This window comes from Humulus lupulus, chromosome X (assembly GCF_963169125.1).
Source record: "Humulus lupulus chromosome X, drHumLupu1.1, whole genome shotgun sequence".
NCBI lineage: Eukaryota > Viridiplantae > Streptophyta > Magnoliopsida > Rosales > Cannabaceae > Humulus > Humulus lupulus.
In genome coordinates, this window is record NC_084802.1 from 100,516,405 (window position 1) to 100,542,241 (window position 25,837).

Here is a 25,837-nt window from a genome sequence, read left to right on the forward strand (position 1 = left end):
TCGTCACGTCTAATAGTATATACAGACATTTAGTTAAAGAAAACATAGTTAATAATACATCAATCAATATATTGGCAAGTAAAAGAAAAGGGCATCCTATATGTCTTAAAACACATTTTAACATCAATTTCAATTCTCTGCAAAATATTGCTGCTAGGGACCAAAGAGTCACAATCAAATGCCTTTTTTTTCTCCTTTTTCCATTTCTATTGGCCAGTTATGAAACTTTAAGTAATTTCTCCCTAGGCATAAAGCCTTGGTGAAGATTTTATGCCAAGACCAAAGATCTTATAAACTCAAAAAGTTGACTAATCAATAACCAAAGACTTCTTATTCTTCACAAATCAATCACCATCCAAAAGAACATAAAACTTATGATTAAAAAGGTCCCATCATTCAGTATTCTGATAAAGCAAAGAAACTTTGACACTAACAAATAGTTTAAAAAGATAATGACATAATTTTCTCAGGTAGAATGACAAATGATAAAAAAACAACTAGACCAGTACAAATTTGAATCAGCAAACAAAGCACAGAAGTGACAAAAATCAAAGCAGGCAAGCACCTTCGCGTTCAAGCACAAAAATCAAATAAAATAATTGTCTTGAAACTTATTGCCAAATTAAACTATTTCATTATTTGATTATTTAAATGTTTTATTTTCCTTGAGTTCATCTTCAAGGGATATGAATATAGGGGGTGTATTACTGCACATAACTGAAAAAAGGAACAGCAGCAACAACTCAGGTTGAAGAAAAATTTGACAAGTTCACAAGAAAGAAAAGTGACTAAATGGTCTAAAAATATAAATATAATAATCCAAAAAAAAAAAACTAACCAGATATGCCAATAACATCCATGTCATCTAGTTCAAAAACTCACTAAAGTTGGGTTATGATTACAATAACATGCATTGGTTTCATCATTTCAAAATTTCACAAGTCAGACCCCAAATTATTTACATTATAGTTTGGAACATTATATTTATAAATCTCACCAATATCTATATGTTAGTTACTCTTGATATTATTATACCACAGTTATAATAAATACTACTTAACAGTGGATGACGAGGAAGAATGGTAATACAAAGAAATTCACCAAGTCTTAGCTTAGTATGCAAAAAGACTGAGAAAAATACATAGATTGAACATGAATCCCACTACAAAAGTACAATCATTATTATACAAATACCTCCTCCCAACGGAGAAGACAAAAACAACTCTTTTTTTTTTCAAAATAAAAATAATAATAATCAAGACTGCGACATAATACAGACCACAAATTTTGATGGTGGGGAGATCTGCATAGAAGATGGCCTGCCACTGCCAAGTATAATGTCCTACTCACTGACACCTCACACTTGGAGAAAATTAGAGAAGTTGGAAAGAATAAAAAAAGAACAAGAGAAAACCCGTACAGCCCAACCTAACCCAACCCAACTCACCCCCATGTTATATTACTTTTCCCTCTATCTCTCTCTCCTCCTCCACCACAAGATACCGAAAACCCTTATTACAGCTATGGAAAATTGAACCCCCCCCCCCCCCCCCAACATTTTCCCATGTGCACCACCCAAAACAACACAGCCTGGACTAGTGAACTTTCTTCTCTCTTAAATTGTAGCTCGATAATCACACCCGGACCCCCCCTTCCCTTTTTTTTTCTTTTATTTTGTACCTATTTAGCATGTAACTTTTGACATGTCTTTGCTGGATCTATTGTATTTCATGTGACTCTTGGCAAGCTGCCCAGCAGACATCAAAGAGAGCTCACCTGCTAACACCGAACCAGCTACAATGGTGGCCAGTAGTCTAGAGTTAGCTCCTGGGGACTCTTTGCTTGCACCTTTCACGCCAAGCAAGTTCAGGCATGCAGATTGAGAAGTGAGTTGTGTCCCACCTCCTACTATACCCACCTGAAGATAAAATATATAGGAAATAATGTTAATGCATATCTTTAATGATTTATTGTGTGTTGGAATGGAACTACTGGTTTTACCTCTATTGAAGGCATAGTCACAGAGACATGAAGATCCTTGCCGTTGTTGATAGCTTCCATCATGGTAATGCAGTGAGAGCTCTCTATGTTTTGTGCTGGATCTTGGCCTGTGGCTATAAATACTGCAGATACTATGTTGCTGGCATGAGCATTGTATCCACTGAGAGCACCAGCAATGGCAAAGCCAGCAAGGTTCTTAAGCATGTTAAGCTCTACAAGAGCATGGATGTTTGTTTTCAAAACCTTCTTCACCACCTCTTCGTTGATTACTGCCTTGCAAACAACTGATTTTCCAAGCCCTTCGATCCAGTTTACAGCAGCAGGTTTCTTGTCCGAACAAAAGTTGCCTGTCATATAGTAGAAAAATATGAAACTGGTACTAGAGAATGACATAGGAAGCTGTGAACTAACACCTCCACACCACAACCAAAAAAAAAAACAAAACAAAAGGGCAATAATTGCTAATAAGATGGGAATAGAAAAATGACCTGGATAAAGGATTATTCCTTACAGGTATTAACATTCAATGAAAAACAAATGGCAGCGACAATGACATTAAATATTCAAATTCCAAACATTTAAATATTGGGGTGGGGATAGCATTATCAGCGATGACTTCTTGACAAGTATGCGTGTGCGAATTATTAGACTATACATATTCATTAAAACTATTAGGAATGAAAATGATGTACAAAAGAATTATACCCAGCTTGTCCTAGAAACAAACCAGGTCCGAAATTGATGTAGAAAACAAATTTATTACTCAAATTTATATTAAATTAGAGGAAAAAAAAAACATGATATCGATCTCCGTGTTAAAATTTCAATCACCATAACCACAAACAATAATAGATACAACTTTACATATATACATATAATTTTTATGAAGCATGGACTAACCTGTTAAAGACGATGGAAAGCGTCTCGAAATTTTCAGGGTCCTCTAAGAAGAACTTCAACTCGGAAGCTCTCTTGGCGGAATTAAACCTCACAACCGGTGCTCTGGTCATGGCATCCCTCAACAACACGCTGGTAGCCCCACCAGACAAATGGATAGCCTTGCAAGCTCTTTTGTACTCGCAATCAAACAACCCTCCGTAGTCGCCATCGGCACCGAATACTCGAACCCATCGAGCAACAATGGACCCGCGATCCCCACCAGAATCTGGACGTACCCAACAGGCATTTCGCAGCACTGCCCCAAAATAGATTCGTAATCGAACCCTTCCAATGTTCTTAGACCGAAACCACCGTTGCTGAACCGGCCGGAGCTAGCTGGTCTCACACAGGGAAGAAGAAAGCTTGGCCGCACACAGGGAAGAGGAGAAGAAGAGCTGGCCTCCGGTGTCGTCGTTCGCCTCTGGTGTCGTGTGAGGGCTTGGGCCTGCGTGGTCAAAGCTTCGACGGGTCTGGTGGGAGAAAGAGATCCAAGAGAGAGGAGAGAGAATGATGAGGAAAAAGGAGAATGAAGGGTCAGGTCTCACAAATGAAAAAAAAAGCTAAGTGTGGGGGGATGGTGGAATTATTACCGCCTTTTTTTGATAAAGTGGCCCAATATATTAATCTAACATAACACTTTTTTATTAGTATTATATTTGTGTGTTATAGAAATGGGTATTTGGTGTAGTGCTATAGGCCACCTGACCGATCCTCTCTAGGATCTCAAATGGTCCAACAAACCTAAGGCTCAACTTGCCCTTCTTCCCAAATCACTTCATCCCTCTCAATGGTGAAACCCTAAGGAAGACATAGTCTCCCACTTGGAACTCCACGTTCTGCCGTTTTGGGTCATAATAACTCTTCTATCTACTATGAGACGTGAGCATATGAGCTCTATTATTTTCAATAGCTTCAGTGGTCCTGTGAACTGCCTTAGGACCCAAATGTTTTTTCTCTCACCCATCTCATCCTAGTGAATGGGTGATCTACACTTTCTACCATAGAACATCGCATATGGTGCCACTCCAATAGTCGACTGGTAGCTATTATTATAGGAAAACTCTATCAAATGAAAATATTTAATCCATAACCCTTCAAATTCCAATACATATCCTCTCAGCATGTCCTCCAATATCTGGATAGTCCTCTTAGACTGACCGTCAGTCTGAAAATGATAAGTTGTACTGAACTTTAGCTGTGTACCCATTGCCTTTTGTAAACTTCCCCAAAACATGGAAGTAAAGATAGGTCCCTATCTGACACGATGAACCTCGGAGTCCCATGAAGGCGTACTATCTCTCTCACTCAACTATGTAGTTCCTCCTTACCGATAAGAAGTGAGCTGACTTCGTCTATCGATCCACAATGACCTAGAGTGAATCATGCTAGCCCACTGTACTGGGAAATCCCCCCACGAAATCCATCGTGATGTCCTCCCACTTCCACTCTGGGATGTCCATAGGCTGCAATATTCCTGCTGGTCTCTGATGACCTGCCTTGACCTGCTGACAAGTCAGGCACTTTTCCACGTACTCATTCATGTCCCTCGTCATCCCAGACAACCAATATAAAACTTTCAGATCCTGGTACATCTTCGTGGTGCCTAGATGTAGAGAATAAGGGGTAGTATGAGATTCATCTAGAATCTCCCATCTGATCCCAGTGTCCATCGGAGCACAAATCCGATCATTGTATCTCAATAAACCCATATCTAACACTGTATAGTCCTTAGCCACTCTTGCTAGGATGTCTCCTTTAATCCTTTCCAACTGTGGGCCACTTAATTGCTTCTCCTTGATCCTTTCTAAAAGAGTATACTACAGGGTGATGTTGGCTAACTAGCCCACGACTAACTCAATACATGCTCTAGTCATATCCTCTGCCAACTCCTTAGATATATGTCTCACATTGTACAACTGTCCCGGACCCTTCCGACTTAAGGCATCTGCAAGCACGTTGGCTTTCCCTAGGTGATAGAGGATCTCACAATCATAATCCTTCACCATCTCTAACCAACGTCTCTGCCTCATGTTCAAGTCCTTCTGGGTGAAGAAGTATTCAAACTCTTGTGATCTGTGTATATCTCACACTTCTCACTATACAAGTAGTGTCGCCATACCTTTAGTGCAAAAACTACTGATGCAAGTTCTAAATCATGTGTGGGGTACCTCTGCTCATACTCATTCAGCTGATGTGATGCATAGGTAATTACCTTCCCTACCTGCATAAGGAAACAACCTAGGCACTGCCTCGAGGCATCACAATAAACCACAACCTTGCCCTGATCTATAGGAAGATTCAAAACTGGAGCGGTGATCAGATTCTTCTTCAGTCTCTGGAAGCTGTCCTCACACCTGTCTGACCATATGAACCTCTGATTCTTGCGTGTCAACTCTTTTAGTGGTGATGCAATCTTGGAAAACCCCTCCACAAAGTGTATGTAATAACCTACTAATCTCAAGAAACTTCTGATCTCTTAAGCATTCTTTGGCCTTGGCCAATCTCTGACCGCCTCAATCTTCGCTGGTTCCACCATAATTCCATCCTTACTGACTATGTGACCTAAGAAAGTCACTTGTGGCAACCAGAACTCGCACTTCTTAAATTTCGCATACAACCTGTGCTCTCTCAGCCTCTGTAGTACTATTCTAAGATGTTGCTCATGCTTTATCTCTGACTGAGAGTGTACCAGTATATCATTGATAAAGAAGATCATGAACCGATCAAGGTAATGTTTAAACACCCTGTTCATCAGATCCATAAATGTTGCTGGGGCATTAGTCAGTCCAAATGACATCACCAAAAACTCATAATGCCCATACCTAGTGCAAAAGGCTATCTTCAGTATATCTTCCTCCCTGATCCTCAGCTGGTGATAACCAGATCGAAGATCTATCTTGGAGAATACTGTCTACATTGTAATTGATCAAACAGATCATCAATCCTTGGTAGATGATACTTGTTCTTGGTAGTTAACTTGTTCAGTTCTCTATAGTCGATACACATCCTCAAAGAACCATCCTTCTTCTTTACGAAGAGAACTGGTGCGCCCCATGGCAAGAAACTGGTCCTAATAAAACCCAAGTCTAGTAACTCCTGTAATTGAACCTTTAGTTCTACTAGAGCCATCTTGTATAGTGCCATTGACACCAACTTTGTCCCTGGCACCCGTTCAATCACAAACTCTTTCTCTTGTGTGGAGGTAACCTTGGCAGATCCTTTAAAGACACATCCAAAAACTCACAGACTAATCTAGTCTTTCCTAGTCCCACTGGCATCACTTGAATGGTATCCACCCCGCTAGCTAAGAATCCTATGTATCCCCCCTGGAATAGGTCTCTAGTGTTGGAAAAACAATTAGAGTGCACAGCAAAATGGCGTGGTGGGCGCAGTTGATAAACAACAAAAAAATCTCCACCTCTCATATAAACAGTTTATATGTTCAAGAGTACATACATACAGGAACCATTAATATGCAATATCATTAATCATGCAACATATATATAATTATACACATATTTATATATATATATCATATGCACATGTATACAAGTATTTGTTGACGCCGTTTTTCGTCAACAGATAAAAGAAGAGAGCACGTAAACAATTTAAGACAATGGCCAAAAATAAACAAACGAATCAAACACGGTTTTTTACGTGGTTCAGCAGTTAAATCTGCCTAGTCCACGAGTCTCTGTTATTAATCTCAAGATTATCTCTGAACAATTCTTTAGCATGAATTCTCCAGAGTTTTCTCTTAAGGATCAGAATTTCGGTCCCTTACAATGGTGCATGGCTTCTCTATTTATAGAGAAGGATGCAGAATACTATCCCACATATTTTGGGTAGTTACTCTTTTGTGAATAAAAATAAATGGCTTTAAATACCAATAATCAGATATATAAGGAAACGTCCCCCATAGATCAGGAAACGCATAACTGACTAAATAATATCCCACGATTCTTGGGGATTTATATCAATAAATGAGGATTACATCTCATGCTTACAATACTTGTAGATATTCAAGGTGGTCATAGCGTATCTCCAAGGCTTCAGCATCTCAGGTTTCACGTCATTGTGCGAGCCACTGACATCTCCCGAGCTAACATTGCTTTTGAGATAGTACATCGAGCTCAATATCCCTGCTCCGAAGTTGTTCCCGAAGATGAGGGGCTCTCAGAGTTATCTTTCGAGATCGAGATCATTTCGAGGTCAGTACATTCGAGGTCATGTATCATACTTTGCAGGCTCGGTTTACAATCGTAGAGCATACCCTAACCCTCACGAGACCATTTAATGCGAGGGCGAGCTTCTCCATCAGCGGATACCTTGACTCTGCCCCCAGTAATCTTTTACTGATGTAGTAGATGGGTTTCTGTATTCTCTCTTCCTCTCGGACGAGCACCGCGCTTATCGCGTGTTCGGTTGTTGAGAGGTATAAGAACAGTACTTCTCCCGTCTCAGGCTTCGATAGGATGGGTGGTTCGGCTAAGTGCCCTTTGAGCTCTTGAAAGGCTAGCTCGCACTCATCTGTCCATTCAAACTTTTTACTTCCTTTCAATAAGTTGAAGAATGGGAGACCGCGGTCCGTTGACTTCGAAATGAACCTGCCCAGAGCTGCCATCCTGCCAGTCAAGCTTTGAACATCTTTATGCTTCCGAGGTGAAGGCATATCGATCAGGGCCTTTATTTTATCGGGATTAGCCTCGATTCCACGGGAGTTGACAATGAAACCCAGAAATTTCCCTGAAGACACCCCAAAAGTGCACTTCTGAGGATTCAACTTCATGTTGTACTTTCTGAGCACGCCAAAGCACTCTTCGAGGTCATCAACATGGTTTTTGTTAAGTTGAGACTTTACAAGCATGTCATCAACATAAACTTCCATGTTGTTCCCAATTTGCTCTGAGAACATCATGTTTACGAGCCGCTGGTACGTGGCTCCGGCATTCTTGAGTCCGAATGGCATGACATTGTAGCAGTAGAGCCCCTTGTCTGTGATAAAGCTCGTATGTTCTTGGTCGGGGGCATGCATGGGAATCTGGTTATACCCAGAATAAGCATCCATGAACGACATCAGACCATGCCCCGCCGTGGCGTCTACGAGCTGGTCAATTCTCGGCAGGGGAAAACAGTCTTTCGGGCAGGCCTTGTTGAGGTCTGAGTAGTCAATGCACGTTCTCCACGTCCCATTGGGTTTCGGGACTAACACTGGATTGGCCACCCAGTCCGGGTAAAAAGCGTCCCTTATGAAATTATTTGTTTTCAGCCTGTCTACCTCCTCCTTTAGTGCTTTCTTTCTGTCTTCATCCAGCTGCCTTCGCTTTTGCTGCTTCGGGGGAAAGCTTTTGTCTATATTCAATGCGTGGCTCGCTACATTAGGGCTTATTCCCACCATGTCAGAGTGTGACCACGCGAAGACATCCTGGTTTTTCTTCAGAAAGCAAATTAATTGCTATTTTGATTCGTCTTGGAGGTGTTTCCTGACCTTCACTTTCTTTGAGGGATCAGCTTCCTTGAGCTGAACCTCTTCGAGCTCTTCCAAAGGTTGGAGGTCGACCTTCTCCTCAATCCTTGGATCGATCTCCTCATCAATTTTTAAAATTGTCCCATCTTTATTCTGTATGACAACGAGTGCTTGCGCGCTTGTTTGTTTCTTTCCCCTTAAGGAAATGCTGTAGCACTCCCTTCCTGCCAATTGATCTCGTTTCAATGTTCCGACCCCGCTTGGAGTTAGGAACTTAAGGGCTAGATGTCTTACAGATGAAACTGCCCTCAGCCCGACCAGGGCGGGTCTCCCGAGCAGTACATTGTAGGCAGATGGTAACTCTACCACCACGAACTCCATCATCTTGGTTACCGAGACTGGATAGTCTCCCAAGGTCACAGGGAGTTCAATGGACCCCATACAGGCGGTTCCTTCTCCAGAAAAGCCGTACAAAGTGGTTGCACAAGCCTTCAGGTCACGAAGGGAGAGTCCCATTTTCTCTAGTGTCGCTTTATAAAGAATGTTAACTGAGCTCCCATTGTCTACGAGAACTCGACGCACTCTTTTGTTGGCAAGCTGTAGGGTGATGACGAGTGGATCATGATGAGGGAACTGGACATGGGAGGCATCCTCCTCGGTGAAGGTTATAGGCTGAGTTTCAACCCTTTGGCTTTTTGGTGCCCTTGGTTCGGGTTCGTATGGAGATCCGTCCCCTGTCTTCAGCTCATTCACATATCGTTTTTGAGCATTTCTGCCCCCTCCTGCGAGATGAGGACCTCCCGAGATGGTTATTACGTCCTCTCCATCTATCGGCGGAGGCCTGTCTTCATCCCGAGATCGGGAGTTATTATTCTGCGATGCCGGAAGCGCGGCTACTCTCTGGCTGGCAGTAGCGTGTCCAGTATTCTGGTTTTTGACATACTGCCGGAAATAACCTCTCAAGATCAATCCTTCGATCTCGTCCTTCAGCTGTCGGCACTCATCAGTTGTGTGGCCGGTGTCCCTATGAAATCGACAATACTTGCTGGAGTCCCTCTTGGACTTTTGATTCCTCATAGGGTCCGGACGCCTGAAGGGGACCTGGTTTTCATTAGCAAGGTATATGTTTTCCCGAGACTCGTTGAGCTCGGTATGCACTTTATATACGGAGAAATACCTTTCTCCTTTTTTCTTCTTTCCTCCATCAGCCTCGGGATTATTTCCCTCGCTCTTTTTCCTCTTGGAAGGATTCTCCGAGGTAGGCTGTGTAACTGCTGGGTCAACCGAGGTTGAGGCGGAGTTAATGTTTATCGTTGTAGTTTCGGTCTGCGAGGTCGCCTTGAGTGTTGACCTCGCCTCCTCTACATTGACAAATTTCTGCGCCCGTCTGTTAAACTCGGTTATCGACCTCACCGGTTTCCCTTGCATGTCATCCCAAAGGGCACTCCCGGGTAAAACACCAGCTCGGATGGCCATCAAGTGCCCGCTGTCATCCACGCCACGAGCTCGGGCGACCTCTAGATTAAATCTTGTCAGGTAGCTCTTCAGTGTTTCGCCCGAATGTTGTCGGACGTTAGTCAAAGTGGATGCTTCGGGTCTGACTCCCATCATAGCTCGGAACTGCTTCTTGAAGTCTCTAGACAATTGATCCCACGAAGTTATAGAATGTCTCTTGTACTTCTCGAACCAACTCTTGGCAGGTCCGGCCAATGATGTCGGAAACAACATACATCTGAGCTCGTAACCCACGTTACTAGCTCTCATGATAGTGTTGAATGTACTCAGGTGGCTGCATGGGTCGGTTTTTCCTTCAAACGCTGGGACGTGAGGAATCCGGAACCCTTGGGGGAACTGAGTGTTAGAAATATTGGGAGCAAACGGCTCGAGCTCCTCATCAGAGTCCTCATATCGACTGTTTCCTCGTTCATTCTTCAAAAGCCTAAAGGCTTTTTCGAGCTGATCGATCCTTTCTTGTACTGGGTCCTTAGGCGGTGTTTGGAATTGACAGTCGTTAATCGCGATCCCAGGCTCGCGTCTTCGTGAGGGATCTCTACGCCCGTTCAGATGATTCCTAAGATCCGGGTTTGTCTGATCTCCCTTTCCCCTGCTCTGATTCAGATGATTGCGCAGGTCGGGATGGCTCTTGTGATTTCCAGTATTTTTTCGACCCCGGTCGTGTTTACTGACAGACCTAGTTTCTCCGGACTCATCACTGGTGAAACTCATCGATCGGTCATTTCGTGGTGGATCCTTTCTACGTCGCCTCGTCTCTGCCGTGCGAGATCGAGACGTCTGACTTCTCTCGGATGGCGCGCCTTTCCGCCCCTGGAACGTCTCCCTGTTTCCTTGTCTTTCCCCTGTACGCCCTTGATCCTGATCTCGACCAGGTTGAGCGTTTCTGCGGGGAGGTGAAGGATATCTTATGGGAGACGGAGGAAACCGTATAGGTGACGGTGGTTGTCTTCCTTGCCTCGGCCTGGAGGGTCCAGAATTTGCCCGAAACGGGCCAGTTGCGTTCGGTGCACTACCAGGAACCTGAGTCCGAGCCTCGGCAGGAGCTCGGTTGTTCTCAGTTCCTGCAGGCACTCCCACAGGTGGATTAGGCGGGACCCGAGCTCGGGTACTCCTCTGAGGCCTAGAAGGAGCAGATGGCTCTGTTGGTGCTGGAGGTTGTGCTGGCCTCCTTGTGGCAGCATTTTTTCATGGACGTCCACGGGGCCTCCGGGGAGGAACGTGCACGTCCCTTGGAGGAGGGACTTGGTCTTCGCGCGGAAGCGGGGGCTGAGCCACCTGCGCCTCCGCGGCTATCCTAGTTAACTCCTCGTTACGTTTGTTGGCATCTGCCAGCAGCTGTTTCAGCTGCCGATTCTCCAATTCTACAATAGGGACATAACGTTCAGGGTTATAGTACATGTCCTCATCCCTTGGTTGTGGAGGTGGTCCCCGGGAATCAGAGGACCCACTCCTTTCTTCAGCGTCCGGGTTCTCCATTGGTTGTTTTCCAGGACGCCTTGGGTAATTTCCTTCAGGAGTGTTCTGATTGTTTGCAGCCATGAATCTCTCCGGGATGGATGCTTGAGGCTCTCAATGAAAGCACCAAACTGTTGACGCCGTTTTTCGTCAACAGATAAAAGAAGAGAGCACGTAAACAATTTAAGACAATGGCCAAAAATAAACAAATGAATCAAACACGGTTTTTTACGTGGTTCAGCAGTTAAATCTGCCTAGTCCACGAGTCTCTGTTATTAATCTCAAGATTATCTCTGAACAATTCTTTAGCATGAATTCTCCAGAGTTTTCTCTTAAGGATCAGAATTTCGGTCCCTTACAATGGTGCATGGCTTCTCTATTTATAGAGAAGGATGCAGAATACTATCCCACATATTTTGGGTAGTTACTCTTTTGTGAATAAAAATAAATGGCTTTAAATACCAATAATCAGATATATAAGGAAACGTCCCCCATAGATCAGGAAACGCATAACTGACTAAATAATATCCCACGATTCTTGGGGATTTATATCAATAAATGAGGATTACATCTCATGCTTACAATACTTGTAGATATTCAAGGTGGTCATAGCGTATCTCCAAGGCTTCGGCATCTCAGGTTTCACGTCATTGTGCGAGCCACTGACATCTCCCGAGCTAACATTGCTTTCGAGATAGTACATCGAGCTCAATATCCCTGCTCCGTAGTTGTTCCCGAAGATGAGGGGCTCTCAGAGTTATCTTTCGAGATCGAGATCATTTCGAGGTCAGTACATTCCAGGTCATGTATCATACTTTGCAGGCTCGGTTTACAATCGTAGAGCATACCCTAACCCTCACGAGACCATTTAATGCGAACTCAGCTTTCGAGGTCATATTTACTATGGCTCGAAATCTGGGTATAACATTTTGCCCCCTCAAAAGTATTTGTTCGAGTCCTAAGAGAAGGAAACTTTTGAACTACTCTTTCTGGGAACCATACCGTCACACTCTTAAAAACGGACACGTGCCAGATGGGTATTGCTCATTTTAGGTACTTGAGTACCTTGGGAACACGCCCACGATTGTTCGTCTGACAGCTTTTCGGCACCATCTTATCACCGATTCCCCTCCATTCGATCTGTTGAGGATTTTAACCAACGCTCCTGATTGATTTAGTTTTCCCACCTATATATATAAGATCTCCTCTTCGTCTTCTTCTTTACGTTTGTTCATTGTAAACCAGAAAGAAAAGAAAAAACAAGAAAGCCAGAAACTTTCTTAAGAAGCTTCCATCCCATGCATGTTTTCTCGACCCAAAAAACAAAGGAACCCTGGTCTGTTCGAGTCAGTGAGTTCTTTCTTGTAACCTCTTCTCCACTCGACGATTTCGCTGCACTCACCATCACTGTGTAAGTACGCCATTTTTATTGTTCTTTTTATACTGTGCTTGCTGTGTACGTTAGTATGTGTTCTTAGCATGATGCGATAGGAGGTTTTGAACCGATAGGTTTTATGTTTTCTGGATTTTCTTTCTGGATGTTTGCCTCTGGTTTATGCCCAGTTTTGTCCTTTGACCGGCGTTTCAACTTTCTGGGTTTTGAAAATTTTAGGCTATGTTTCTTGTACACCAAGTTTTCGGGAAAAAACCCTTGTTCTTGACAATTACACGAAACCCAAAAACGTTTTTCCTGGCTAACCGCCACTCTCCTTTCCCTTGAATTTCGGGATTTTCAAAAAAGAAATCATCCACGCTCCTTTTCCTTTCCCGTAGACTACGCGCTCTGACTCTTTAGTGAGGGTCTTAATATTTAGTTTCTTGTCATTAGATCTCCGAGCTCATCCATCGAGCTCGTGATTCTTGCATGCATGGCCCTCACCATTTTTTCTTTCTCGTTAGATGTCACAGAATTCGGAAAAAAGGTGGGGGTCATTACGAGCAATTCCTTACGAGCCCAAATCTCTGAGCCCGGAATCGATCTTTGCCCGGAACCAGCGTCGAATTAAAGAGTACGAGATCGCACGCAAGCAAGAAGACATTCGAGCCCACTATCGTCGCCAGATTGACGAGGTCATCGAAAAGAAGAGAAAGGTCCTTCGGGAGGCCATCTATCTGGAGCCTAACCCCGGACCTAGGCCAGTTCCCCTCGACCCCGCGTTAAAAGTCACGGTAGCATACCACCCGAGGGAACTTCAGTTTTCCTTAATGGCGGAGCCTTTGTCTTCGCAGCCTAGGAGGGAGATGTTTGAAGCCGAGTTCTACCAGAGCTCGGTTACCACCTCCGACCAGATAACTGACATCCTGGCCCTTCATGGCCTTAGCTCGTTGGACACACTGAACTGTCGTGCTCCGACAAGGCATGAACGGAGCTGCTTCGCTCCTGGGGGCCGCGATTCCAGTGTGAAATACGCGGCCTGGAGCCAAGAACACCTAAGGGCAGGAGCTTTGTTGCCCCTGAAGTCCTTTTTCAGAGACTTCATCGATTTTGTTGGGTTGGCTCCATTCCAACTCAACACCAATTCATACAGGGTGCTGTCTGCCCTGAGGTCCTTGTTTCACGAGCAGGGGTGGACAGGACCTTCACCCCAAGAGATTTTATATCTCTTTTGCTTGAAGAGTAATCCCTCCCGAACTCGGGGAGGAGATGGTTTCTACTATCTTTCGAGCTACCCCAAAGAGACAAAAATATTTGAAGACCTTCCGAACCATCCCCCTGACTTCAAGAGGGCTTTTTTCTGGACAGACGGTCTGTTCCCGTCTCGACATCGTTCGTTTAGGCGAATTCGTAAGTATTCTCGTTACTTTCTATTTTTGAGCTCGAATCTTTAGCCCTTGAATCCATGTTTAGTTGAAGTGTATCTCGCCTTTCAGCTAACTTTCAGCGTCCCACCCCTGACGAGACAATGAAGGAGCACAAAGTGAGCCTGCTCCGACTCCCTTATGGCAGGAGGTCTCTCTCATTTCTGCTACATGAGGACAAGCTACGAGCTTGTGGCTTGTTGGGACAGGGCCAGTCAACCTCTGACTGGTCCAGTAAAAAATATGAACGCTGGGAGGAAGTGCCTCTGCCCACAGGCATCCTTCCTCCGAGGAGGGAAAGGAAAGCATCCCTCCCAATTCGCTCGAGAAGTCCGCGGTCGGGAAATGAGGCCAATGACGAAGCCTCGAGCTCGGACTCCGACGGAGGTAAAACCCTTCCTACTTCGCAAATGTGGTCCCCCACTTTATTAAAACACAGGCCCAATAGACTAGTCTCGTGCCCACAGGATAGATACCACTTCTACATATGGAGTTGGGTAGATGACTGTGTCCATAGGTTTGATAGTGGGCTCGGGAAATACGACACTATGTATACCACGGACGAGATGTGGAATGGGATAGCTGTGCAGTATGGGACCAATGATTATAGGGACCTTTCGAGGTTATCACCAACTTATAGGGAAGGCCCTCCCCCCGCCTCTTCTGAAGACGGGGGAATTTCATGGTCCCCAAGCTCAAGCTCGGGGAAAAGTTCCAGTTAGGTTTTTTCTTCCACCACTCTATATATAGTGTTGAAGTAACTTATCTCTTTTACTGACTCACTGTGATGACTTGTGCAGGCGATATGGACTCCGAGCTCCACGCCCTTATCGACAATGCGGGTGCCAAGAGGAGCAAACGCCCCAGGTCAGGGGGACTGAAAACCAGCCAGCCTGGGAAAGGCTCCAAGAAATCTAGGAAAACGCCTCCTCCTCCCCCGCCGGCTTCGAGCTCTGCTGCTGCGTCGACTGGCCAGACTAACGCCCCCACGACGATACCACCCTCGCAGGCCGTCGTCTCTGTGGTGGCGCCGGCCTCGCAGACCGGTATCGCTGCCGTGGCCGAATCCCAACCTCCTGTGGCGGGTCAAATACCTTCTACCCAGCTCGCCAAAAGACCTTCTGCTTCCCGAGCTCAGAAGCTAACCATCTCCACCCATATGGATTCGTATGTGGTGGATAATGCTGCCGGTCCTCACGGATCTACGCTGATCTCGGATGTAATGTCCCGGATCGGCCAGAGTTACGGCAATTTCGAGGCTCCTCAGTGGCAGTGTCTAACTGGCACTCGGGACCGCACTGTCCTGTACGAGAAGAGTATCGAGCACACTGCCGCGGTAAGTATCCTATATTCCCTTTGCTTACATCCATACTGTCTCGAGGCTAAAGATGGTTTCTTCCTTTTTTCAGGCTCTTGCTTTCACTGCCCAGCTCAATTACGAGCTGAACAACGAGGTCCATTCGAGCAGGACCCTCGCCCAAGAGGAGAGGGACCTCCACCTTAGAGCGAATGATGACTTGAAGGCGGCGAACATTAAGCTCGAGGCAGTGGTTAAGGAGCGTGAGGAAATGGCCAAGGAGCTCGGAAAGCTGAAAAACGAACTCGAGGAGCAAAATAAAGATATCATCCAGCTCCGGGAGACCAATAAGAAGCTCGAGGAAGACAAGGCTGTCACCCTCGACCTTATGGAGGATATCAAAACCCGCCTTACTGCCGAGTTCAAAGAAAAGAAGGAAACGGCGGTTGATTCAGCCATGTACCGGATGTGGGCTTATAACGAAGAACTGGACACCAGTTTTTTGGGTCCCCTCGAGGCGTCCTTCCTCGAACGATGGAATGCTCGGCTCGAGAAGGAAGAGGCTGAGCAGCTCGAGAAGGATAAAGCTGCTCCGAGTACCGTTTCGGAGGGAGCTCAGGAGGATAGTCATGCTATTCGTCCTGAGGGGTCCGGTGCCGCTGAGAAGGCCAAGGAGACTCCTCTTCATTGAGTCTAACCTCGGGAAGATCAGTCATTGGGGCTGCGTCCTCTTATGTAATTATTGTGAATTACGCCCATGGGGCTGATACAATTTCTTTAACTAATTTAATTTTTTACATGCTTTACATTTCTTGGCTCGAAATATTTTGCACATTCTTATAATTGATGAACTCGTTTATGTTTATTTATGCATACAAACATAGTTTGGATTTTAAGCTCGAAATTCGATGCATTCATGCATAGTTTATTCGGATTATCCGTTTCCGACCTCGTTATTTATCGAGGTCGGATATTACTCCAACCATGAACTCGAAAGTACTTATATGGTATGTAATATGAATGACTTGGTTATATCTTTTTTTTTTTTAGTTACTTTTCCTCATCCTCAGTATTTTAGCTCCGAGGTTAAGAGTTCGAAACTATATTTCTAAGATATTCCAGCCTCGACTTTGACTTATCTCGCAATAGGTTTAGGCTTCCATTTGTCATCGATCGATAATTTGGCTGGTTTGTTCCAAACCTGTTGTGTCTACACATCTGGTTAACTCCAGGTATCTAGGTTTTGATGGTTTGGTTATATCCGAACTATCTAAGCTCGCGATGGTTCGGTTATATCCGAACTATCTAAGCTCGCGCATTTGGTCATGTCCAAATATTTTGTGTTTGTTAATTCGGTTATGTCCGAACTATCTAACATCGCGTACTTGGTTATATCCAAGTACTTTATGTATATTTTTTATTTTTTAAGCTGGTGGTATGTATACCAATGATGCCCCCTTAATATCCTATGAGTGTGATAATAGGTTATTAAATTAAGAGAGATTGCAAAAATAAAAATAAATTACATGTGAAACAAAGTAGACCCTTTATTTGAAATTAAAAAACACACTAAATACGGAAAATCATGGTTACAGGCGACACTTTCTACACTATTGATAATATGGTCTAAGGTGTTCGCCATTCCATGCTCGAGGTATCAGGCTCCCATCTAATCTCGCAAGTTTGTATACGCCCGGTCGGATGATTGACTCTATCTGGTATGGTCCTTCCCAGTTCGGCCCGAGCACCCCAGCTGCTGGATCTCGGGTTGCTAAGAATACTCGTCTCAAAATCAGGTCTCCCACTCCGAACTTTCGGTCTCGAACCCTCTTATTGAAATATCTCGTGGTCCGTTGCTGGTAAGCAACATTTTTCAGCTGAGCCTCTTCCCTTTTTTCTTCGATCAAGTCTAGGGTTTCTTCGAGCTGAGTATGATTGGAACTTTGGTCGTAAGTCTGAGTTCGAATCGTTGGAATTTCGACCTCAATGGGCAACATTTCCTCGAAGCCGTATGCAAGAGAAAACGGGGTATGCCCAGTTGATGTCCGAGCTGTAGTTCTATATCCCCAAAGGACTTGGGGTAATTCCTCAGGCCATCGTCCCTTTGCTTCTTCCAACTTTTTCTTCAAGGAACTCTTGAGAGTTTTATTAACGGCTTCGACCTGACCGTTCGCCTGAGGGTGAGCCACTGACGAAAAGCTCTTTATTATACCGTTCTTGTTACAAAAGTTGGTAAATAAGTCGAAATCAAACTGGGTTCCATTGTCAGACAAAATCTTTCTTGGCACTCCATATCGGCATACGATGTTTTTTACCACGAAATCTAGGATCTTCTTCGAAGTTATGGTCGCCAATGGTTCAGCCTCCGTCCATTTTGTGAAGTAATCAACTGCGACCACAGCATATTTTACTCCTCCTTTGCCAGTTGGGAGTGAGCCTATGAGGTCGATGCCCCATACCGCAAAAGGCCATGGGGATGTCAACATGGTTAGTTCGGAAGGTGGAGCTCGGGGTATCGTGGTGAATCTCTGGCACTTGTCGCACTTTTTCACGAACTCGAAAGAATCCGTTTTAATGGTTGGCCAGAAATATCCTTGGCGTATAATCTTCTTGGACAAGCTATGCCCCCCGGTATGGTCTCCGCAGAACCCTTCATGAATTTCTTCAATAATCTTCTTTGCCTCGGGAGGAGTTACACATCTGAGCAATGGCATGGAATACCCCCTTCTGTATAGCCTTCCGTCCAGGACGGTGTAACGGCGAAGTTGATACATTAGTTTCCGAGCCTGATTTCGATCTTTTGGAAGAATTCCATTTTCGAGGTACTCAACTATCGGGCTCATCCAGGTCGGCTCTGTCTCGACCATACACACATCTTCCTCGTCAGGCTCAGTAATGCTGGGCGCTGACAGGTGCTCTACGGGTACGACATTTAGCTCGTCATTTTCGGCGGAGGTGGCGAGGCGAGCTAAGGCATCTGCGTTTGAGTTTTGTTCTCGGGGAACCTGTTCGATTGCATAAAACTCAAAAAACTCCAATGCGGATTTTGCCTTCTCCAGATAAGCTGCCATTTTTGTGCCACGAGCCTGGTACTCTCCCAAGATTTGATTAACTACGAGCTGGGAGTCGCTGTAGCAATGTATAGCTTTGGCCTTGAGCTCCTTTGCTATTCGTAGTCCCGCAAGTAAAGCTTCATACTCAGCTTCATTATTAGATGCTTTAAAGCCGAACTTTAAAGCAGAGTGAAATCTGCTCCCTGTAGGAGTGATCAGAATAACTCCTGCCCCCGCTCCATTTTCATTTGACGACCCGTCGACGTAAAGTTTCCACAGCTCGTGGGCCGTGGTTGTTACCTCGTCGTCGGCTGTACCGGTGCACTCCACTATAAAATCTGCCAACGCTTGTGCCTTAATGGTTGTTCTCGAATGGTAGGTGATCTCGAATTGTCCGAGCTCAACAGCCCACTTAAGGAGTCGACCAGATGCCTCTGGTTTGGACAAGACTTGCCTTAGTGGTTGATCTGTTAGTACATGGATAGGATGTGCCTGAAAGTAAGGGCGGAGCTTTCGAGATGAGTGGATCAGACTGAGGGCGAGCTTCTCCATCAGCGGATACCTTGACTCTGCCCCCAGTAATCTTTTACTGATGTAGTAGATGGGTTTCTGTATTCTCTCTTCCTCTCGGACGAGCACCGCGCTTATCGCGTGTTCGGTTGTTGAGAGGTATAAGAACAGTACTTCTCCCGTCTCAGGCTTCGATAGGATGGGTGGTTCGGCTAAGTGCCCTTTGAGCTCTTGAAAGGCTAGCTCGCACTCATCTGTCCATTCAAACTTTTTACTTCCTTTCAATAAGTTGAAGAATGGGAGACTGCGGTCCGTTGACTTCGAAATGAACCTGCCCAGAGCTGCCATCCTGCCAGTCAAGCTTTGAACATCTTTATGCTTCCGAGGTGAAGGCATATCGATTAGGGCCTTTATTTTATCGGGATTAGCCTCGATTCCACGGGAGTTGACAATGAAACCCAGAAATTTCCCTGAAGACACCCCAAAAGTGCACTTCTGAGGATTCAACTTCATGTTGTACTTTCTGAGCACGCCAAAGCACTCTTCGAGGTCATCAACATGGTTTTTGTTAAGTTGAGACTTTACAAGCATGTCATCAACATAAACTTCCATGTTGTTCCCAATTTGCTCTGAGAACATCATGTTTACGAGCCGCTGGTACGTGGCTCCGGCATTCTTGAGTCCGAATGGCATGACATTGTAGCAGTAGAGCCCCTTGTCTGTGATAAAGCTCGTATGTTCTTGGTCGGGGGCATGCATGGGAATCTGGTTATACCCAGAATAAGCATCCATGAACGACATCAGACCATGCCCCGCCGTGGCGTCTACGAGCTGGTCAATTCTCGGCAGGGGAAAACAGTCTTTCGGGCAGGCCTTGTTGAGGTCTGAGTAGTCAATGCACGTTCTCCACGTCCCATTGGGTTTCAGGACTAACACTGGATTGGCCACCCAGTCCGGGTAAAAAGCGTCCCTTATGAAATTATTTGTTTTCAGCCTGTCTACCTCCTCCTTTAGTGCTTTCTTTCTGTCTTCATCCAGCTGCCTTCGCTTTTGCTGCTTTGGGGGAAAGCTTTTGTCTATATTCAATGCGTGGCTCGCTACATTAGGGCTTATTCCCACCATGTCAGAGTGTGACCACGCGAAGACATCCTGGTTTTTCTTCAGAAAGCAAATTAATTGCTATTTTGATTCGTCTTGGAGGTGTTTCCTGACCTTCACTTTCTTTGAGGGATCAGCTTCCTTGAGCTGAACCTCTTCGAGCTCTTCCAAAGGTTGGAGGTCGACCTTCTCCTCAATCCTTGGATCGATCTCCTCATCAATTTTTAAAATTGTCCCATCTTTATTCTGTATGACAACGAGTGCTTGCGCGCTTGTTTGTTTCTTTCCCCTTAAGGAAATGCTGTAGCACTCCCTTCCTGCCAATTGATTTCGTTTCAATGTTCCGACCCCACTTGGAGTTAGGAACTTAAGGGCTAGATGTCTTACAGATGAAATTGCCCTCAGCCCGACCAGGGCGGGTCTCCCGAGCAGTACATTGTAGGCAGATGGTAACTCTACCACCACGAACTCCATCATCTTGGTTACCGAGACTGGATAGTCTCCCAAGGTCACAGGGAGTTCAATGGACCCCATACAGGCGGTTCCTTCTCCAGAAAATCCGTACAAAGTGGTTGCACAAGCCTTCAGGTCACGAAGGGAGAGTCCCATTTTCTCTAGTGTCGCTTTATAAAGAATGTTAACTGAGCTCCCATTGTCTACGAGAACTCGACGCACTCTTTTGTTGGCAAGCTGTAGGGTGATGACGAGTGGATCATGATGAGGGAACTGGACATGGGAGGCATCCTCCTCGGTGAAGGTTATAGGCTGAGTTTCAACCCTTTGGCTTTTTGGTGCCCTTGGTTCGGGTTCGTATGGAGATCCGTCCCCTGTCTTCAGCTCATTCACATATCGTTTTTGAGCATTTCTGCCCCCTCCTGCGAGATGAGGACCTCCCGAGATGGTTATTACGTCCTCTCCATCTATCGGCGGAGGCCTGTCTTCATCCCGAGATCGGGAGTTATTATTCTGCGATGCCGGAAGCGCGGCTACTCTCTGGCTGGCAGTAGCTTGTCCAGTATTCTGGTTTTTGACATACTGCCGGAAATAACCTCTCAAGATCAATCCTTCGATCTCGTCCTTCAGCTGTCGGCACTCATCAGTTGTGTGGCCGGTGTCCCTATGAAATCGACAATACTTGCTGGAGTCCCTCTTGGACTTTTGATTCCTCATAGGGTCCGGACGCCTGAAGGGGACCTGGTTTTCATTAGCCAGGTATATGTTTTCCCGAGACTCGTTGAGCTCGGTATGCACTTTATATACGGAGAAATACCTTTCTCCTTTTTTCTTCTTTCCTCCATCAGCCTCGGGATTATTTCCCTCGCTCTTTTTCCTCTTGGAAGGATTCTCCGAGGTAGGCTGTGTAACTGCTGGGTCAACCGAGGTTGAGGCGGAGTTAATGTTTATCGTTGTAGTTTCGGTCTGCGAGGTCGCCTTGAGTGTTGACCTCGCCTCCTCTACATTGACAAATTTCTGCGCCCGTCTGTTAAACTCGGTTATCGACCTCACCGGTTTCCCTTGCATGTCATCCCAAAGGGCACTCCCGGGTAAAACACCAGCTCGGATGGCCATCAAGTACCCGCTGTCATCCACGCCACGAGCTCGGGCGACCTCTAGATTAAATCTTGTCAGGTAGCTCTTCAGTGTTTCGCCCGAATGTTGTCGGACGTTAGTCAAAGTGGATGCTTCGGGTCTGACTCCCATCATAGCTCGGAACTGCTTCTTGAAGTCTCTAGACAATTGATCCCACGAAGTTATAGAATGTCTCTTGTACTTCTCGAACCAACTCTTGGCAGGTCCGGCCAATGATGTCGGAAACAACATACATCTGAGCTCGTAACCCACGTTACTAGCTCTCATGATAGTGTTGAATGTACTCAGGTGTCTGCATGGGTCGGTTTTTCCTTCAAACGCTGGGACGTGAGGAATCTGGAACCCTTGGGGGAACTGAGTGTTAGAAATATTGGGAGCAAACGGCTCGAGCTCCTCATCAGAGTCCTCATATCGACTGTTTCCTCGTTCATTCTTCAAAAGCCTAAAGGCTTTTTCGAGCTGATCGATCCTTTCTTGTACTGGGTCCTTAGGCGGTGTTTGGAATTGACAGTCGTTAATCGCGATCCCAGGCTCGCGTCTCCGTGAGGGATCTCTACGCCCGTTCAGATGATTCCTAAGATCCGGGTTTGTCTGATCTCCCTTTCCCCTGCTCTGATTCAGATGATTGCGCAGGTCGGGATGGCTCTTGTGATTTCCAGTATTTTTTCGACCCCGGTCGTGTTTACTGACAGACCTAGTTTCTCCGGACTCATCACTGGTGAAACTCATCGATCGGTCATTTCGTGGTGGATCCTTTCTACGTCGCCTCGTCTCTGCCGTGCGAGATCGAGACGTCTGACTTCTCTCGGATGGCGCGCCTTTCCGCCCCTGGAACGTCTCCCTGTTTCCTTGTCTTTCCCCTGTACGCCCTTGATCCTGATCTCGACCAGGTTGAGCGTTTCTGCGGGGAGGTGAAGGATATCTTATGGGAGACGGAGGAAACCGTATAGGTGACGGTGGTTGTCTTCCTTGCCTCGGCCTGGAGGGTCCAGAATTTGCCCGAAACGGGCCAGTTGCGTTCGGTGCACTACCAGGAACCTGAGTCCGAGCCTCGGCAGGAGCTCGGTTGTTCTCAGTTCCTGCAGGCACTCCCACAGGTGGATTAGGCGGGACCCGAGCTCGGGTACTCCTCTGAGGCCTAGAAGGAGCAGATGGCTCTGTTGGTGCTGGAGGTTGTGCTGGCCTCCTTGTGGCAGCATTTTTTCATGGACGTCCACGGGGCCTCCGGGGAGGAACGTGCACGTCCCTTGGAGGAGGGACTTGGTCTTCGCGCGGAAGCGGGGGCTGAGCCACCTGCGCCTCCGCGGCTATCCTAGTCAACTCCTCGTTACGTTTGTTGGCATCTGCCAGCAGCTGTTTCAGCTGCCGATTCTCCAATTCTACAATAGGGACATAACGTTCAGGGTTATAGTACATGTCCTCATCCCTTGGTTGTGGAGGTGGTCCCCGAGAATCAGAGGACCCACTCCTTTCTTCAGCGTCCGGGTTCTCCATTGGTTGTTTTCCAGGACGCCTTGGGTAATTTCCTTCAGGAGTGTTCTGATTGTTTGCAGCCATGAATCTCTCCGGGATGGATGCTTGAGGCTCTCAATGAAAGCACCAAACTGTTGACGCCGTTTTTCGTCAACAGATAAAAGAAGAGAGCACGTAAACAATTTAAGACAATGGCCAAAAATAAACAAATGAATCAAACACGGTTTTTTACGTGGTTCAGCAGTTAAATCTGCCTAGTCCACGAGTCTCTGTTATTAATCTCAAGATTATCTCTGAACAATTCTTTAGCATGAATTCTCCAGAGTTTTCTCTTAAGGATCAGAATTTCGGTCCCTTACAATGGTGCATGGCTTCTCTATTTATAGAGAAGGATGCAGAATACTATCCCACATATTTTGGGTAGTTACTCTTTTGTGAATAAAAATAAATGGCTTTAAATACCAATAATCAGATATATAAGGAAACGTCCCCCATAGATCAGGAAACGCATAACTGACTAAATAATATCCCACGATTCTTGGGGATTTATATCAATAAATGAGGATTACATCTCATGCTTACAATACTTGTAGATATTCAAGGTGGTCATAGCGTATCTCCAAGGCTTCGGCATCTCAGGTTTCACGTCATTGTGCGAGCCACTGACATCTCCCGAGCTAACATTGCTTTCGAGATAGTACATCGAGCTCAATATCCCTGCTCCGAAGTTGTTCCCGAAGATGAGGGGCTCTCAGAGTTATCTTTCGAGATCGAGATCATTTCGAGGTCAGTACATTCCAGGTCATGTATCATACTTTGCAGGCTCGGTTTACAATCGTAGAGCATACCCTAACCCTCACGAGACCATTTAATGCGAACTCAGCTTTCGAGGTCATATTTACTATGGCTCGAAATCTGGGTATAACAATATTCAAGAACAAATATATTTACCTCTTGAAGTCTATTAAGTGTCATTGAGTCTTTTTGTATGAATAACGAACTTCCAATCCAACGCTTTGAGTACTTAGACCACAATCTTTTGGAGTGTTCTCTACACCTCAAGATGTGTGGGCATATAGAGAACAAGGGTTTCTAATTTAGAAATCACAAGTTTATCTCAACACATGAGTACTTGGATTATGGCTTGAGAAATGTTCGAATAATAGAAGATGATGAGAATCTCTTCTAACGTCCCGTAAAATCTCTTGACATAATTTGTGGAAAAACATAATTTGTGGCATCAGGGTGCATTGCGTAAGGGGCATTGTGTGCCTCGTAGAAGATTTGTTTCTTAATCTCTACATCATCGGGAACACAAATTCTACCTTTAAATCCTAACACCCCATCTTCCGATATGTGGAATCCTGGTCGCATATCCTTCCTCACCTCATGTTTGATCTGCTCATACCAAGGTTCCAAAAGCTATCCTCCTTGTATGGCTTCCATAATGGTGGGTTGGACTGAAAGATTTGATAATTTTCCAACAACTACCTCGAGATCCAACGTAGAGATGTCACCTTGCAGTTCCAAGGGCATTTCCCGCACTGTCATCACGTACGCCATCAACTACAAACTCAAAGCATCTGCCACCTTATTGGTCTTTCCGATATATTATAGAATGTCACAATCATAACCATTTAACAATTCTAACCACTGGCACTGCCTCATGTTCAGTTCCTTCTGGGTGAAGAAGTACTTGAGGCTCTTGTGGTCAGTGTAAATGTCACAATGCATCCCATAGAGATAATGCCTCCAGATTTTTAATGCGAACACTACTGCAACCAACTCTAAGTCATGTGTCAGGTAGTTCTTTTCATAATTCTTTAGCTGTCAGGACACATAAGCTATCACCTTGCCATGTTATATTAGTAATGCCCCTAGTCCTTGTCATGAGGCATCGTTGTAGATCGGGTATCCCTCTGTCCCACTGGGATAGTCAACACTGGGGCAGTGGTCAACCTTGTCTTTAGTTCTTGGAAACTCCTCTCACAATGTTCGGTCCATACAAACTTAGCATTTTTACGGGTAAGAGCGGTAATTGGTGTAGCTATTTTTGAGAACCCTTCTACGAATCGCCTATAATACCCTGCTAATCCGAGAAAACTTCTCACTTCCTGAGCATTTTTCGGAGGTTTCCACTGACTTACTGCCTCTATCATGGTAGGATCCACGGATATCCTTTCCCGTGACACCACATAGCCCAACATACTCACCTTTTCCAGCCAAAATTCGCACTTGGAAAATTTGGCATAAAGTTTTTGTTCCTTCAAACGTTGAAGAACCATCTCCAAATGCACCGCATGTTCCTCCAGGTTTCTCGAGTATATCAAAATATTTTCAATAAACACGTTGATGAATTTATCCAGAACCTCGCTAAACACTCGGTTCATGAGGTCCATTAATGCATCGGGTGCATTGGTCAGTCTGAAGGACATCACTACAAAATTGTAGTACCCATACCGCGTCCGAAACAATTTCTTAGGTATGTCTGACTCCTTAACTCTGAGTTGATGGTAGCCTAATCGGAGATCTATCTTAGAGAATATCGATGCTCCCTGGAGTTGATGAAATAAATCATCGATCCTGGGAAGCGGGCACTGGTTCTTAATCGTCACCTTGTTCAGCTCCCGATAGTCTATA

General features: G+C 45.3%; 1 protein-coding gene across 1 annotated transcript; it reads right to left on the reverse strand.

Moving 5' to 3' along the window:
* Nucleotides 1–1,626: 1,626 nt before the first annotated feature.
* LOC133806105 (3-hydroxy-3-methylglutaryl-coenzyme A reductase 1-like) lies at nt 1,627–24,760 on the reverse strand. The gene is made up of 5 exons (XM_062244238.1): nt 24,689–24,760; nt 24,388–24,595; nt 2,902–3,196; nt 2,002–2,407; nt 1,627–1,918 (listed from the first exon to the last, which is right to left on the reverse strand). The coding sequence occupies exons 1-5, from the start codon at nt 24,758–24,760 to the stop codon at nt 1,685–1,687; spliced, it is 1,215 nt and encodes a 404-aa protein (XP_062100222.1). The 3' UTR covers nt 1,627–1,684.
* Nucleotides 24,761–25,837: the final 1,077 nt, after the last annotated feature.

What these genes read in the sequence shown, in the direction of transcription:
- LOC133806105 (XM_062244238.1), bottom strand. Translation starts at nt 24,760, where the DNA reads ATGGCGTACGTGATGACAGTGCGGGAAATGCCCTTGGAACTGCAAGGT. An exon ending in TCTCTACGTTGGATCTCGAG is followed by an intron (nt 24,596 to 24,688) that starts GTAGTTGTTGGA and finishes TGGTATGAGCAG; the next exon opens with ATCAAACATGAGGTGAGGAA. An exon ending in CTTTCCATCGTCTTTAACAG is followed by an intron (nt 2,408 to 2,901) that starts GTTAGTCCATGC and finishes TGGAGGTGTTAG; the next exon opens with TTCACAGCTTCCTATGTCAT.